The 16,025-nt window shown below is 40.0% G+C and overlaps 1 protein-coding gene across 1 annotated transcript; it reads right to left on the bottom strand.

Moving 5' to 3' along the window:
- Window positions 1-231: 231 nt before the first annotated feature.
- Window positions 232-14,382, bottom strand: atp6v1c1b (ATPase H+ transporting V1 subunit C1b). The gene is made up of 13 exons (XM_084081395.1): window positions 14,218-14,382; window positions 11,415-11,605; window positions 10,605-10,672; window positions 10,044-10,129; window positions 9,421-9,515; window positions 8,331-8,422; window positions 7,706-7,804; window positions 6,759-6,827; window positions 5,468-5,560; window positions 5,082-5,175; window positions 4,215-4,312; window positions 3,494-3,617; window positions 232-1,832 (listed from the first exon to the last, which is right to left on the bottom strand). Exons 2-13 carry the CDS (start codon window positions 11,544-11,546, stop codon window positions 1,734-1,736), a joined length of 1,149 nt encoding a protein of 382 aa, XP_083937521.1. The 5' UTR covers window positions 11,547-11,605; window positions 14,218-14,382; the 3' UTR covers window positions 232-1,733.
- Window positions 14,383-16,025: the final 1,643 nt, after the last annotated feature.

Below are 16,025 nucleotides of genomic sequence, written 5' to 3'. Positions count from 1 at the left end.
TTAAAAGAATGAACCGTTTTGGAGTAGGATGCACAGGCAGATGCTCAGGTAGTTATCGGTTGAAATTGAGTCTATATCCTCTGTCTAGCGGGATCCAGTCAGGAAGCTGTGTTGCTCCTTATACCTGCGTCATCAAACAATATTGATCATCACCTCATCAATAACATCAATGATAATCACAGAAGCCCATGAAAAACAATGCTGACATTTACGTTGTTTCCAACAGCCACATTTATTCTGCAGTACAAATGCATGGACATTTGACTTCCAAAGAAAGGGCATTTACAGTATATCGTACATACACATTTATTTTTTTATACGTTTTTCACTTTTTGACTGTCTTCATTTTTCAATGACATTGTATCGTCAATACAGCATTTGCACATATATATATTATTTTCTTAAATATAATATACAGAAATTGTGGTAGCATACAGTTAAACATATTGCTTCTTGATAAAATGAGCTGTATTTCACTTGACAGTAGCTCAGTTGCATCTCGTCACATCTACTTCTAAACAGATATTCCACACAGAGCTAGACGGACACCACACCTTCAAAACAACAAACAAATGACCGTTTCTACCCATTGCTTTTATAATCTTAAAATAAATACTGTCTTTAACATACATATATACTGTGTATTTGTACCATTTTCCCATGAACATGAACCAATCCCTTTACTAATAGCAGATAAAGGGTAAAAGCCAACTACACAGTCAAATTCTCAGTGTTATTTCTCTCAGAGTGTAAAAACAGTCTTTACAGTCTCTGGGTTAAATTAATGCTGAGGATTTTACTGTGTATATGAAGTCCAATATTCACCATGTCCATTGTTGCCATAGTGAATGTTACAACCATTACGATATCAACAATGGAAACTGTCCAAGTAAGCTTTTCAACCTGGGACAACCTCGCGCAACAACCTATGAATCAGGCTTTACACCACGTGTGAGAGGGAAATAGAGACATCGTCACAGAACTTTAAGACAAAAGAGACAGTTCAGGGGTCCCTTATGCATCAAGCATGGTAGAACATCAGCTATACCGTGGAGACTGGGGGTTGGAATCCTCTGCGGTGCATTGCATGTCCGGTCGTTCCGGCCGAACACAGATGGCGAAAGGGAAAGCCATGGGAAGCAGGAGGCTGATCTGTCCCTGCACTAGCGACTCCTAAACGTTGGTTGTTCAGCGGGGAATGGAACAGGGAGGGATAGTTTATTCCTGTGCACACTGTATGCCCTCTCAGTGAAACTCTTCACTGTCAGGTGAAAAGAAGTGGCTGGCGACTCCATTGGAGGAGATACAGGGTTGTCTCTACACCCTGATCCAAGATATAACAGTAGGGGTTGACAGTGACAGGGACTATACACATTGGGGGAGAATTGGCGTAACAACTAAATCGGGGAGAAAAATTACCCAGAAAAAGAAGAACTCAGTCTACCTGTAAACAGCACTTCTGTTCCCCATAGCTTCATGAATATGGGCCATGGGTACGTATAAAGGAATGTTAAATATGAAAGAGAGGTAGAAAGAGAGATAGAGAGAGAGATTGGGAGATGGAAAACAGGAAGAGAACAAGAACAAATGTAAAAAAATGAAAGCTGGTAGCTTGTTTGTGTCGTGTCAGAACGCTGCCTCTGGTCGGCAGAGTGGGTTTCCATGGGTAGAATGGATGTCTGGGCGTGGGTTTCCGTGGGTAGGACAGATGTTTGGGGGTGGGGAGGGGTGTCTTAGAGCTTGAAGTCGAGCAGGTTGCAGTCAATCTTGTAGTAAACGTAGGGGTAATACTCCTGCTGGCTCAGATTCAAACCTGGGATGTCCATAGCAGCCTGCGGATCAGACAGCAATAAACCACTTAACCACAAAAATGTTCTACATTATTTAAAAAACAGATGATCTATTTTAAGCTTAACGAAATTAACCACAACCTCAAACCTTTTCTTGAAGTATTTTGAAAACAGCAGATCAATGAGCTACAGTGGGGCAAAAAAGTATTTAGTCAGCCACCATTGTGCAAGTTCTCCCACTTAAAAAGATGAGAGAGGCCTGTAATTTTCATCATAGTTATACATCAACTATGAGAGACAAAATTAGAAAAAAAAAATCCAGAAAATCACATTGTCTGATTTTTAAAGAATTTTGTTGGCAATGACAGAGGTCAAACGTTTTCTGTAAGTCTTCACAAGGTTACCACGCACTGTTGCTGGTATGTTGGCCCATTCCTCCACGCAAGATCTCACCCCGTAGGATCTTTTTTTTTTTTTAAGAACGGTGAGCAAAAATCCCAGAACCACACAGGGGTACTTAGTGAATGACCTGCAGAGAGCTGGGACCAAAGTAACAAAGGCTACCATCAGTAACACACTACGCCGCCAGGGACTCAAATCCTGTAGTGCCAGACGTGTCCCCCTGCTTAAGCCAGCAGATTTCCAGGCCCGTCTGAGGTTTGCTAGAGAGCATTTGGATGATCCAGAAGAGGATTGGGAGAATGTCATATGGTCAGATGAAACCAAAATAGAACTTTTTGGTAGAAACTCAACTTCTCGTGTTTGGAGGAGAAAGAATGCTGAGTTGCAACCAAAGAACACCATACCTACTGTGAAGCATGGGGGTGGAAACATAATGCTTTGGGGCTGTTTTTCTGCAAAGGGACCAGGACGACTGATCCGTGTAAAGGGAATAATGAATGGGGCCATGTATCGTGAGATTTTGAGTGAAAACCTCCTTCCATCAGCAAGGGCATTGAAGATGAAACGTGGCTAGGTCTTTCAGCATGACCATGATCCCAAACACACCGCCCGGGCAACGAAGGAGTGGCTTCGTAAGAAGCATTTCAAGGTCCTGGAGTGGCCTAGCCAGTCTCCAGATCTTAACCCCATAGAAAATCTTTGAAAGTCTGTGTTGCCCAGCGGCAGCCCCGAAACATCACTGCTCTAGAGGAGATCTGCATGGAGGAATGGGCCAACATACCAGCAACAGTGTGTGGTAACCTTGTGAAGACTTACAGAAAACGTTTGACCTCTGTCATTGCCAACAAAGGGTATATAACAAAGTATTGAGATGAACTTTTGTTATTGACCAAATACTTATTTTCCTCATAATTTGCAAATAAATTCTTTAAAAATCAGACAATGTGATTTTCTGGATTTTTTTTCCTAATTTTGTCTCTCATAGTTGATGTATAACTATGATGAAAATTACAGGCCTCTCTCATCTTTTTAAGTGGGAGAACTTGCACAATGGTGGCTGACTAAATACTTTTTTGCCCCACTGTATAATGCGTGGCACCACATTGAATGCTTATAGATCTGTCATTTTCAACAGTTTTTCACCTACAATGGCTTTAACCCGGCCAGGGTGCCCAGGGAGCCATGAAGTGGTATTGTGACGCGTTGTGATCGTTGTGATCGTGACTTGTGCACTTCACGTTGTGATCAACGTGAAGTGGCACAGAGCTGCAGGGAGTGAGAAGTGCAAGGAGGAGACTCACGTCGATGATGTTAGCACTGCTGTCCAGGTGTTTGTAGAGGTCATACAGAACCTCCCGCAACTTCTTCATGTTCTTCTTGTTGGGCTGACACAACATGGCCTGGAAGTTGACCGGAAGACCATATCTACGATAGAGGAATATGAAGAAAAATGGAATCATGTGGATCTCAGGGTCAACATAGGAACCACGTGGCTCCAATATGGATGTAGGACTTCATGTGTTCAGTTATCTATGACTTATGACTCCATATTACAGCATCGTTTCAGCCTGATCAGTGCCCCCGTTGACTTCCATTATGAAATTTAAGTTAAATATTTCAAAAAATATAAAACATAGTGTAAGTGGAAACCAATAAGTGGAGTTACTTCTGTGGCCTACTGGCAGCTTGCACAAAAAACGTGGGGCGGTTTTCTTCAGACACAGTGGCAGAGAGACATACATTCTTAAATGGCTAGACTCGATCACCGTCTTACAAAGGTGAATAAATTAGGCTTAACCCATTAATTACTTAACAAAACATATTTTCCTACATGTGATACATGTAGTGCACGTTCACAAGATGCTACAGAAGATGATTTTGTCACCTTTGCTTGGTGATAACACTTTCTTTCAATGTATTTTTTATGTAGCATTAAACAGCAAACAGATATGGAGGCTAACTGTTGCAAGGCATTAGGTTATGTACAGTATGTAAAACAAGTGAGAAGGAGGTCTTCCTCACCTTAAGACCGACTCCACAAATACTCGCAGGGCTTTGATGTGGATCCATGCGATGAAGGCCTCGCTGAAGTTCACTTTCAGCCATCGTACCAAGGGCCCCTATATGAACGAAATTTGCATTTTAAGGAGACACGTTTTAAATTAGCATGACACCAAAGAGTTAACCACTTTCAACCTGGGCCCTATATTAGGCATGTCATTATTGGTGAGATTACAGAAAATGTAAAAAGAAAGAAAAAAAAAAACATAGGTGCTCCGATGGCCTAGTGGTTAAAGCGCATACGTATTGGCTCGCTGCAGCCTGGCAGCGAGTCGTAGTTTCTATTCCCGAGCCTGATGACCTTTGCTGCGTGTCACTCCCGGTCTCTCTCTCTCCCCGTTTCCTGTCAATCTTCACTGTACTATCAAAATAAGGGCTGAAAAGGGCCCCAAAAAAATATTTTTTAAAAATGAGTCAATAGCATATCTATAACTCATTGCTTGTGAGCTTATAGATTGGCTATTTTAGATATTCTAAAGATTAAGTCCTTTTGAAAGAGGAGGCAATTGTTGCAATTAAATATGCAAAACCAAACCCTGTTCAGCTCGACATGTATAAGGTCTGCTGCATTTACACATTTTCTTTGTAATAAAAAAATACATTAGTTAGGGTGAGCAAATATTTATCCCCTCAAACTGGGACCCTTAAATCAATGTGCATGTTCGTCATGCATGCGCACTGCCATTCATGCACAATTTTGTAGTTGAAAACCGGGAGTTTTAGAGATATCTGTCGGGAATCGGGAGACGCAGCTTGAAATCGGGACAATACCGGCCAAACCGGGACATCTGGTCACCCTAATATTAGTTGTGGTTTGAAAAGACATACAAACTGTTTCTTCTTGTCTGTGGACAGACGCGTCATCTCTTCTTTGTCTGCCTTCATCTCTTCCTCATTGTACTGAAAGTCACGCACCGTAAACCTGGCAAACACGGCACAAGAGAGAGGCTGGCCATGAGTCACCAGGCGCGCGTACACACACTCGCGCATGCGCGCACACACACACACACACACACACACACACATGCTGACTGGAGTGGCTGTTAAGCATGATAATGATTGGCTGGTTCAATTGTTAGGCCAAAACAAGCCTGTCATTGAATGGGGACAGAGAGCAAATAAAACACAACACGCGGGCGGGGGGGGGGGTCCCTTTAGAGGTGGAATCTACACATGAACACATGAATGGCTCAAGGGAAAGCGTGCTGGTTTACTTGTTTTCCCTGGCTTTGTGCTTGAAGTCGTCGATGGCCTTCCTGAAGAGGGTGACGCTGAACAGGCCACTGTCGTTGTCCTCAAACAGGAGGCTATGCAGGAGGACACACAAGGACATCAGCAGGAGAGTTGGAACACAGGTTTTTAAAATATAGAAATAATAATAATAATAATAAATCACTTATATACCGTAGCACCTTTCTACAGTGTAGGTACTAGATGCTTTTAAAAACAAAACAAAGTAACTTTATTAAATCAAAAAAGAAAACAAAAAGAAAATAGGGGCTACAAAATATGATTAAAAACAAAACAAAAAAAAGCAAGCTCTGCATGTGTGAAGAGGTGGGTTTATTAACCCAATAAAACCGGGAAAGCATCTGTGTCATTTTACATGTTTTGCCATATTTTATGCTTTGGCTATTCAAAAATATCAGATACACAAGCTCATAGCGCATCACTTCGTGCCGTGCTATGAGCTTGTAGATCTGCTATTTATGGCGGCAAAATACATATAACAGTGACAGTGATCGAGAGAGGGACAGGAATGGCAGGGGAGAGATAGAGGATGACATGCGGCAAAGGGCCTGATTTTACAGCTGCAGGAAGGACAATAGCTTATCGGTGGCGTAATGATTGAATTCATTGTACATTCAAGTTCCACAACTACATCATTGTGAAACATAACATTTCAATTTCCGATTAGTTTCACTTAATTGTGCGGCCCTACAGTATGCAATCACCCATATCTACCTCTTTCACTACTGTCCTGTTTGATCAACCAGAAATGTCGAGAAAATAGCACTAGCACTATAATTTATGAAAGAATCTACATTTCCATATCTCCTCAATGAACAGGATGTCCTCCAATTATCATAAAAGCAGATCTTTGAATAACAAAAATAACTGAGTGGAACCACTTAAAATCCCATGATCCAAAACAAAGTCCTCTCTTGTCAACAATCTCTGTTTTGGAACAGCGGATGTGCATTTTCCCCCTCCAGGTCACTTCAGTGAAGGGCATCGTATATTTTCTGCCAACAAAGGTTGCTAGGTTACCGCATCACACCGTGCCTGCCAGTGAGAGGCTGCAATTAATTACAAGAGAGGGGGCTGGTCCGAAATGGACCTCTAAACAAGGCATTCTAGTGTTTGAGATCATATTTGGTCTTTTTCGATCAGTCGAATAATTGAGTAGCGTTTCCTTTGCTGATTATTTAAAAATAATTATATATCATCGGCACAACCCTAGAAATCGAATCTCATCTATTGAATGTAGGTGCTAAAACGTACGTAGTAGAGCGCGGTACCACCATCTCAGACAGGGTTTCATAGGTCTTCTGCCAGTCAGTGTAGCCTATCCTGTTCACAGTAAAGAAAAATATGTTAACTACATTTAGAGAAACATACGATAATTTGGAAGAGATTATATTGATAAATCCCAATGACTTCAAATAAAGGTAACAGGTAGATGTGTAACGTGTTGTATGAAGGTTTGATTGATTGATTGATTGATGTACTTTATTTAGTAAGACATGAGAACAGTACATGGCAGTACATAACAGTACATGGAAGTACAAATTCGCAATACAAGGTCTACTAAACTGGATAGCTCAGTTAAGCACGTAGCTTGTTTAAGATGAGATCCCCATGCACACAAATCATGTTGACATATAAGAGACAGACAGATATACACACTACTATACAGAATGTCATACAATCAGTTTACAGGTTACTGGTATGAAGTATGAAGGGTGAAAAATATGTACAAAAAAGAAAGAGAGGGGGGGGGGGGGGTAGGTTAGGTTAGGACATGGGGTAGGTTAGGACTTGGACAGGGGCCATTTTTGAATTGCAGCCTGTTCAGGTCAGCCAGTGTAAAGTTTTCAATCTACCCTAATTCATGCTTCGTCTAGTAGCTTGATTTTCAGTCAGTTGTTTTTATAGAGAAAATAAGAAATGTGTTGAGTCTTAATCAACTCAATCATCTCAGACAGACACTCTCCCCTACTGTAGGTCCTATGTGCTATGTATGCTATGCTATGTCTACTGAATGTAGCTTACCATTTGTATGATATCGTTATTTTTTAATGTATTATTTTTTACATGGCAAAGTGCGCTATTTCTTAAATGTTATTTTTGTACTGTATTGGGGGTTTTCTTCCTATATTATGAAATGTGCCAAACAGAATAAAAGTATGATTGAAGTTGACCTGCAGAGGCCGATGTGGAGCACTTACTTTGGGACGACCACAATCATAGTAATCAGGTACTCAGAGTCGAGAACAAAATCGTCTTTCTTCACTATGTCAGCAAGACTCCTGGTCAGCAGGCTCCCCCTACACCACAATGCATATACAGTAATATCACACACATTCAGAACTTTGACATACAAAATATATCTCTTGGATGATGAATAAAATATCATCTTAAACAAAACACATATGAGCAATACAAAGTTATTTGTGATTTAAACGACCATACAGCATCCGGATTCACAAAACAACAGGAAAAGCATAATAAGATGTTAGGCAACAATGCTGTCTTTCAGTTGGGTTTAAACTAAAACTCAAGGGCACAATTTTCACCTTCAGACAAAACGTCTGACAGTTACAGTATGTCAATACCTATAGAAGCTGGTGCCAATGCGTTACAGGTTAGCTATTGAATGGCCATTCAAGAACTACTGTATATATGGTAATTGGAAGAATGAACCATACCAACCAACCGTACTTCAGTTGATACATGCATACATCACTCCCGTCGCAATGCTTTGTTAGCTTGAAAATCTGTTTTGTTTTTTAGGCAAGCAACACCGTCATGCTACACCGTCATACTACGGACTACAAATGAAGCTTTACTCACGCATTCTTCCTCTCCAGGTTTTGCAGGTTGCCCTTCAGGTTGTTGTAGGCGGACGCTCTCGCCTTCAGGTCGTTGTCTATCTGAGACACTTGCTATAACACAAAAGGGATGCTGGGCAATAAGTGCTCAGGGTTGGCTACCACGGAGCACTTTTACAGGCAAAAACATTCTAAAGACCCCCAGCTTCTGAAATATACCGGGGCATATCTTCTGCTGAGATTATGTAACATTTTACAAGCCTGGGTCATGTCTAATGATTAAACTGCACTTTCTGGAGTAACTCCTGGAAATATAATATCAAATAAAATAGAGATAATGGAACATAATTTCAGGTAATGAGGACTATTATAAGTGTCTCAAAACTAAATAATATAAGTGAAATGTGTCTCCACCGCTCTCACAAATTTACAAAGGAATTTACTACACTGAATTAACGTCTGTGTTTCCTGAAACCATCACTGGATCTGACATTATGGGTCAATAGAGATGCAACGACAGTAAAGGACCTCTAAGAAATAGAATAATCTCTATTTATCTCAAAGCTTAAGATGTCATATAATGTGGCAGTGGCTAGAGCGGTTGACTGGGAATCAAAAGGTTCCCGGTTCGATCTCTGTTCCTCCAGGCATCACAATGTTAAAGTATCCTTGAGCAAGACAGTAGACACTGAACTCCTAACTGCACCCCAACGAGCCGGCTGGTGTGTACAGACTTCAAGCCATCTTTCACACACCTCCATCAGTATGTGAAGGGGCGAATGGTAAATGGTGAATTCAATCCAAAGTGGTTTTGTAATGTGAATTACAATATATTCACACACCGACAGGAGGAAACCATTCAAGGCACCAACCTGCTCATCGGAAGCAGTTAGGTTTTCATTGTGTTGTTCAAGAACATTTCGACACGAGGCCAGGAGGAGCCGGGGATCAAACCGTGAACCTTATGATTCCAAGACGGCCACTCTACCTCCTGATCCAGTGCCGCAGTGAGTGAACGTAATGCACATTGTTAAGTGGCATGCTTTGGATGGAGGGGCTATACGTAAATCCATATAAATTATTCAACCTGTTCACATGTCACTATAGACTACCTTGGAAATGATCTCCGAGATGTTTTTCAGAGACTGTTTGATGGGGTACTTGGCCATGTCCCACTGGAATCTTGTGACATAGGTGACAAGGTCAACTGGGAAAGACAGAAACCACACAAAAATACTTTAAGCATTTCTCACTGCTCAACCAATTTATTACAACTATATATAGTTTCAGTTGTCCCCCGTTGTGATATTTCTTGTGACCCTTGTAAAGAATGTACTGTTTCAAGATCTAGATTCTAGGAGACATTCATTCATCCCTTTCAGTACAACGGGACAGTATGATCTCTTACTCCTTTTAAATCAAAGGAGTAATGCTTTCTTATGGAAGATCAGGTCTGAGCCCTCAGTTGCTGCAATACGTTTTGCACCACCTACTGTATCTGGGGAGCAGTGAGTAGCAAAATCCAGAATGTTTTTTTTAAATCAAATTAGCAGACTGGAGTGAATGTCAATGTTTTTTATTATTCTAGTTATGGGTCACTCTCTAATTGTGTTACTTTTTTATAGCTTCTATTAACAACATGTGATGTACTTTTGGGAACATTGCTTTTTGCACACACACACAAAAAAGTGCAATACAAATAAATGTAATCATTTATTATTCATAACATTATTACCTCCGTTGGCCAGTAGGTTCTCCTGGACTTTGTCTCTGCTGTCTTCCAGAACATCAGCCATGTACTGGGCCACCTTCTTCACAACACTAGAAAGCCCCAAAATAATTACAGTTCAGAGGAATGCCGAGACCACTTTCAACCTGGCGTACTTATTTTGGGCATGTCATTATCGGAATATCGTATTTTGAAAAATAGCAAAAACAGTAAATCTACAAGCTCACGTCATGTCGTGATGCAACACATTGTGAGGTTGTGGATCAGCTATTTTCACCATGCGACACCGCATGAAACAGGAAGTGGTTAATGGCCAAGTGATGAGGAGAAGAGGCACATGGTGACAGCAGCAGCCTTTATGATACAAGTGCTAGAATGTGATATGCATTCCTCACATAACTGAGCTAGGGAGCCTCTTTGCTGTCACCACTAAACCATACTGCTGTGGTTCCCAACATGCAGTGGACACAGAAGTCAGTGTTACTTCATAATAAAGATATTTCATTGAAAATGAAATATATACTAATATGGGGTTGGTCCTACAGTAGTTATAGCAATACACGTTACCCCTCCACAAAAGTGTCCAATTTCGCCAGCTCGTCAGACAGGCCCACCAAGACATCTAGCGTTCCAACCTGTTGTCAGACAGAACATAGAATATTTCAATACAAACAAAAGTACAAAGTATTGAAAGTACAACACCTCATGATGTTACCTGCAGTGTTTGCCAATGCCCTTCCCACACTGAACTGAAAACTCAGCTCATGTTTGACTTTGTATTGTTTTTATTCTGGCCTTTTCAACCAGCCTTGAGCGTTGAATGGAATATGATCAGCCAATTTCTAAGACCAAAATGTGACATTTTGAACTCAGTCGACAGCCCTAATTGGAGCTCTTGTAGCACAACTCAAACCCTGCTCCTCAGAATAACACTGAATGCTGGGTGTGATTTTGTACGTACTTTATCATCTAGGCTAAATACCTGAAGGGTCACTTCAACCACTACAAGTCCTGTCAAATCTTCCCAAGCACTGTAAAACCTGATTTTAAGCCAAGGCGTATAGTCAAATAAACAAATACATCAGGCTTCAGCTGCTCTGCATAAAACCTGTCGGCTAAATGAAAGACAAGGCTTAAGGTCATTACACAACGGCGATTATGCGAATATACGCACAATTCGGACTCGTTCCGAATAATTAAAAGACGCTTTTCGCTTCGCCTTTTCGCTTTTTCGCTCCATGGAAGCTTGCATTGACTTTATAAGGTTTTTTTAAAAAAACGTATTATTCGCATGAAAAAAATCGCCCCCGGTGTGTAAGGAGCTTTAGACAGAAAATATTTTTTGTCAGACACAAACACATGGATGCAGCTGATGACCTTGAGATCCGGGATGTTGAACTTGCTGTTGTTGGAGATGTTGTTGGTACGCGTGGTGGCCACCATCATCTTGTCCCAGGTCTGCTGGCACGTCTTCTCTCCCGGCGCCGAGATCAACCAGAATTCAGCCATGGCTGCTGCCAGAAAGGTACAGTACAGTAGTCCACCGGCTCACGGATACAGAGAATTCACTTAGACAAGGAGAGAAGAGGATCATTTATTTGATAGAATGCTACTGAGGCACGCTTGTAGTTTGAACCAATATACCACTTAATAGTGCAAGTGATATTTTTGGGGTTAAAACAAAAAGAGTTTTGTTAAAAGGTCAAAGCTCTATATTCCGATAGTAATCTTTGCTATAGAGTGTTTGTTCAGTAACAGGAGTCTCCCCGTCTTATTTTCATGTGGGGTTGGCAATTTCAGTCAATTAGGAGAGAGTACCCATTTTATAGTGTTCCAGTTCCAATTGTGTCTGCACACTTCTTTGTGTCATCACTCATCACTGCTAATTTCACTTGTTTATCCTGCATCCTGTGCAAGTTTTCTCTCCTGAATGGATAAAATCGGTATCCCGACCTGAAAATGCATTTTCTGTTAACTAAAGAGCTAGCTGCTAGAGAGACAGGGAGACTCCGGTTACTGAACAAACACTATAGCAATGAGTACTATCAATATAGATTATCTATATTCTAATCTATTCTAGGTGACGAGGTCAACTGAGGAGGACAGAAATCACACAAAAATACTACTGAGCATTTGTCACTGCTCAACCAATTTGTAAAGAATGACCTTCGTAAAGAATGTACAGTAACCTTTCAAATAAAGATTCTAGGAGACATTCATTCATCTCCTTCAGTACAGGGATAGTGTGATCTCTAACTCCTTTGAATCAATGCATTATTATGGAAGATCAGGTCTGTCACTCTGTGCCCTCAGTTGCTGGAATACGTTGGCACCACCAGTCTGGGGAGCAGATGGGTTTCCGAGGCTAGGGCAGCAGTGAGTACAAAAATCCATAATGTTCTTTTTAAATTATTCTAATCTTATTTTGACATAATAAATAAAGAAATCACTTACCCCACCTTTAATTAGCTTAGTTAAAACTGACCTCCGCTATCTTACTGCTTTCCACTTCCTCTCTATACTGTACTAACATTGTGTAACTGGCACTGCCCTCCAAGATAGTAACATCAAAACTTATAACTTAACTTAACCATCTGATTGATTGATTGAATACTTTATTAGCTTTAGTTTGCAAAAACTGCTAATTGTAATAAGTCTAATGTCTAAACATAACCATTTATAACATTATACCTAAACATAGCATCTATAACCTAATGTCCAAACACAACAACTATTAACCATATACCTAAACTTAACCATTTGTAAACTTGCCAAACAAAAACATTGTCATTGACAACAAAACTTAAGGCATAGAGGAAAGTACCATTATTACACCCCTGGAAGAATCAGTGTCACGTTGCAAAAAAACCTTCCTCTTTTTGGTCTAAATTCAGATTGTGTTCCAATCAACCCCAACAGTCACGAGTGTCGAGTTATTCACTGTACTTGATGTGATCAGAGGAGATCAATGATTGATTATCATGTGATGCTGATATCGTGTGTGCTCAAAAACACTTCAGAATATTAGCCATTATACTCATTGAGAGTATGTTGAATAAATAAAATGTTCTGTGACATTGGAAGCAGTGGTGTACTGTAAAGTAACTAAGCACATGTACTAAAGTACTGTACTTAAATACAATTTTAGGTACTTTTACTTTACTGGAGTATTTCCAATTTTCAATACTTTTACCTTACTCCACTACATCTCAAAAGGCAAATATTGTGCTTTTGCTCCCCTACAATTATTTGAGAACTCAAGTTACTAGTTACTGTAGATGACGTTCATTATTATTACAAAACATACATCACCCACTTCAGCCCTATATACATTTAGGCCATTTGAAAATAGCCGGTATACAAGCTCACAATGTGTCGCGATGCGACGCATTGTCAGCTTGAAGATCTGATATTATAAGATTTTTATACATTTTATACATTTGAAAACATTCTGAGCTTGTAGATCTGCTATTATAAGATAAGACTTTCTACTTTTGGTACTTAAAGTACATTTTGATACCAATACTTTTATACTTTTAGTCAAGTCTTTTACTTTTAGACAAAGTGTTAGACTGTATTTGTGCTGTTTTTACATTTCTGTCTAATAAAATATTCAATCAATTCAATCAATCAAGTACATTTTGAATTCCAGACTTTTACTTGTAACAGATTACTTCTGCATTGCAGTATTGCTACTTTCACTTAAGTAAAACAAATGTAGTACTTTTTCCACCACTGCAATCTAGTGATTGGATATCATGTGACATGTGATGATGTGTGTGTGCTCAATAACACTTCAGAATATGAACCATTATACTCATTGAGAGTGTGTTGAATACATACATGTGTCTCTGTGACATTGTGAAGGTACTGTTATTATGGTCACACAGCAGTAGATCACTAATATCAACCATTATATTACTACTCATTGAGAGCATGTTGAATAAAGACATGTTTCTGTGACATTGGAAGGTACTGTTATTATGGTAACACAGCGTTAGATCACTACACTAACATTAACCATTATACCAATTGAGAGAGTATGTTGAATAAATACATGTTTCTGTGACATTGGAACATTATGGTCACACAGCATTAGAAACTGCTGGCATTAGCCTGCTAGCAATGCAGTCTCTCAGGTTGTCACGACACACGGTATTCATTTAATTATTGCACTTACCAAGGCGTTCAAAAGGATTCCGTACTGATCCACAACGCAGGACAATAGAATAATGTTTAAAAACTCAGATATGTGGACGCATTATATCTCTGATAAAGAGTATTATGAATATTATGATGATGATGATGATGATGAGCCCTGCAGGTCCTTCAATAGAACATCACACTCCAGTCAGCTGATCTGAACCGTGCGCATGCGTACAACCGTTTGTTTAGAGCCGTTTAGAACACTGTTTCCCAAACAGTGGGTCGGGACCCATATGTGGGTCGCGGACACATTTTTATGGGTCGCAAGTAAATATCCCTTTATTTTCCTAAATGTCCACATTTTTTATTTAATTATTATCATTTAAAGAAATACATATGCATGAATTAAAAACAAATTCAATGTTTCTTTTAATAAATACAAATACATCTAATAAATCCCATACAAACAAATGTTTAAGAATTAAGTCTTTTGGGTCTCGAGCTTAATTTGGTCTCGAGCTAAAAAGCTTTAGGTCACATAGCCCGTGCGGACACGGATTGTGATTGGCTAGTCAGTTGTTGTCAACCGTCAACGCAACCGACACAGAAAACATGAAAGAATAATACCATGGCATCCTGCACTACTTATTTAAACAGCATAGTATTTTGTCCGGGGGATAAGAAACTCGTGTTTGTTGTAATGGCTTGGCTTTCTTTGACATTGAGCTATGAGCTATCTTATGATGGTATATGGTTGGGATATCATGTGCCGAATCCTGGCGGTGCTTACTGCACTGCACTACCTAATAACGTCACTAGATGGCGATGTAGCAACGTCACTAAGGCTTTATTTCTAGAAACAGTGATATACATTGTATTGAGGTCCATCAAATTGCTATGTCTATCTTCAAGAGGCCTTGCCTTTTCCCAGGCCGCAGTTGTAAATACGAATGTATTCTTAATGACTTGACATTGAAAGAAAAATAAAGTTTAATTTAAGAGTTCTGTCTTTCAGATTAGACCTTTACGGTCTATCTAATAATTCAAATCATAGACACTATCTACCTTTTTGTGTCCAAATTATGTTTTTGTAGTTGTTATACTCCAGTTTTGGACAAAAAACAAAGACCACAATAACCTGTGTATAAACCTGTGTATAAACATACTAAACATTAATAAACAAAGACCACACTCTGTTGGTGGTCTTTGTCTCATACAATCAGAACAGAATTACACACTCATACTTGACTTACTTGACTTAAACCATTTTGCTCTTTGGGGAGCATAGGTCATTTATGAACTTCTTCCAGCTTGTTCGGTGACGGCCGATCTTCTCTGCTTCCTTCCAAGACGTCATTTTTCTCCTGAGTTTCGCCTCGACAGACAGCTGTTTGTGTCCTCCTGGTTTTCTTTTCCCCTGAGGATTCCAGGTTAAGGCCTGCCTGGTTGTGTTTGAGGGTGGTTTCCTCAAGGTGTGCCCAACCCAGCCCCATTTCCTGCATTTAATTTGGGTTTCAATTTGTTCTTGTTCAAAGGTTTACCAGAGCTCTTCAGTTGTGATGGCATTAGGCCAGTACATTCCAATTCCAATCACCCGTTAAGTGGATAAACATGATTACAGAAAGATTTATAAAAAACATTCAGCAAGGTTTGGAAGTGGAGGGTGTCCCTCCCCAGACAAGGATGACGCTGAACAACAAAAGCCGAAAGGAGGTTGTTCAGCTGACCTCCGACTTCGCAGTAAATGACAACATTGTCATCTTAGGTCACCAGGTCATTTAGTGCACTGTTTCTCAACTAGTGGCCCATGGACCACTGGTCCATGATTACAGGTGGTCCATG

The sequence above is a fragment of the Gymnoscopelus microlampas genome, assembly GCF_963454915.1.
Source record: "Gymnoscopelus microlampas genome assembly, chromosome: 15".
Lineage (NCBI taxonomy): Eukaryota > Metazoa > Chordata > Actinopteri > Myctophiformes > Myctophidae > Gymnoscopelus > Gymnoscopelus microlampas.
The sequence above is the reverse complement of the archived record's forward strand: the minus strand, read 5'-3'. Positions and strand labels throughout refer to the sequence as shown.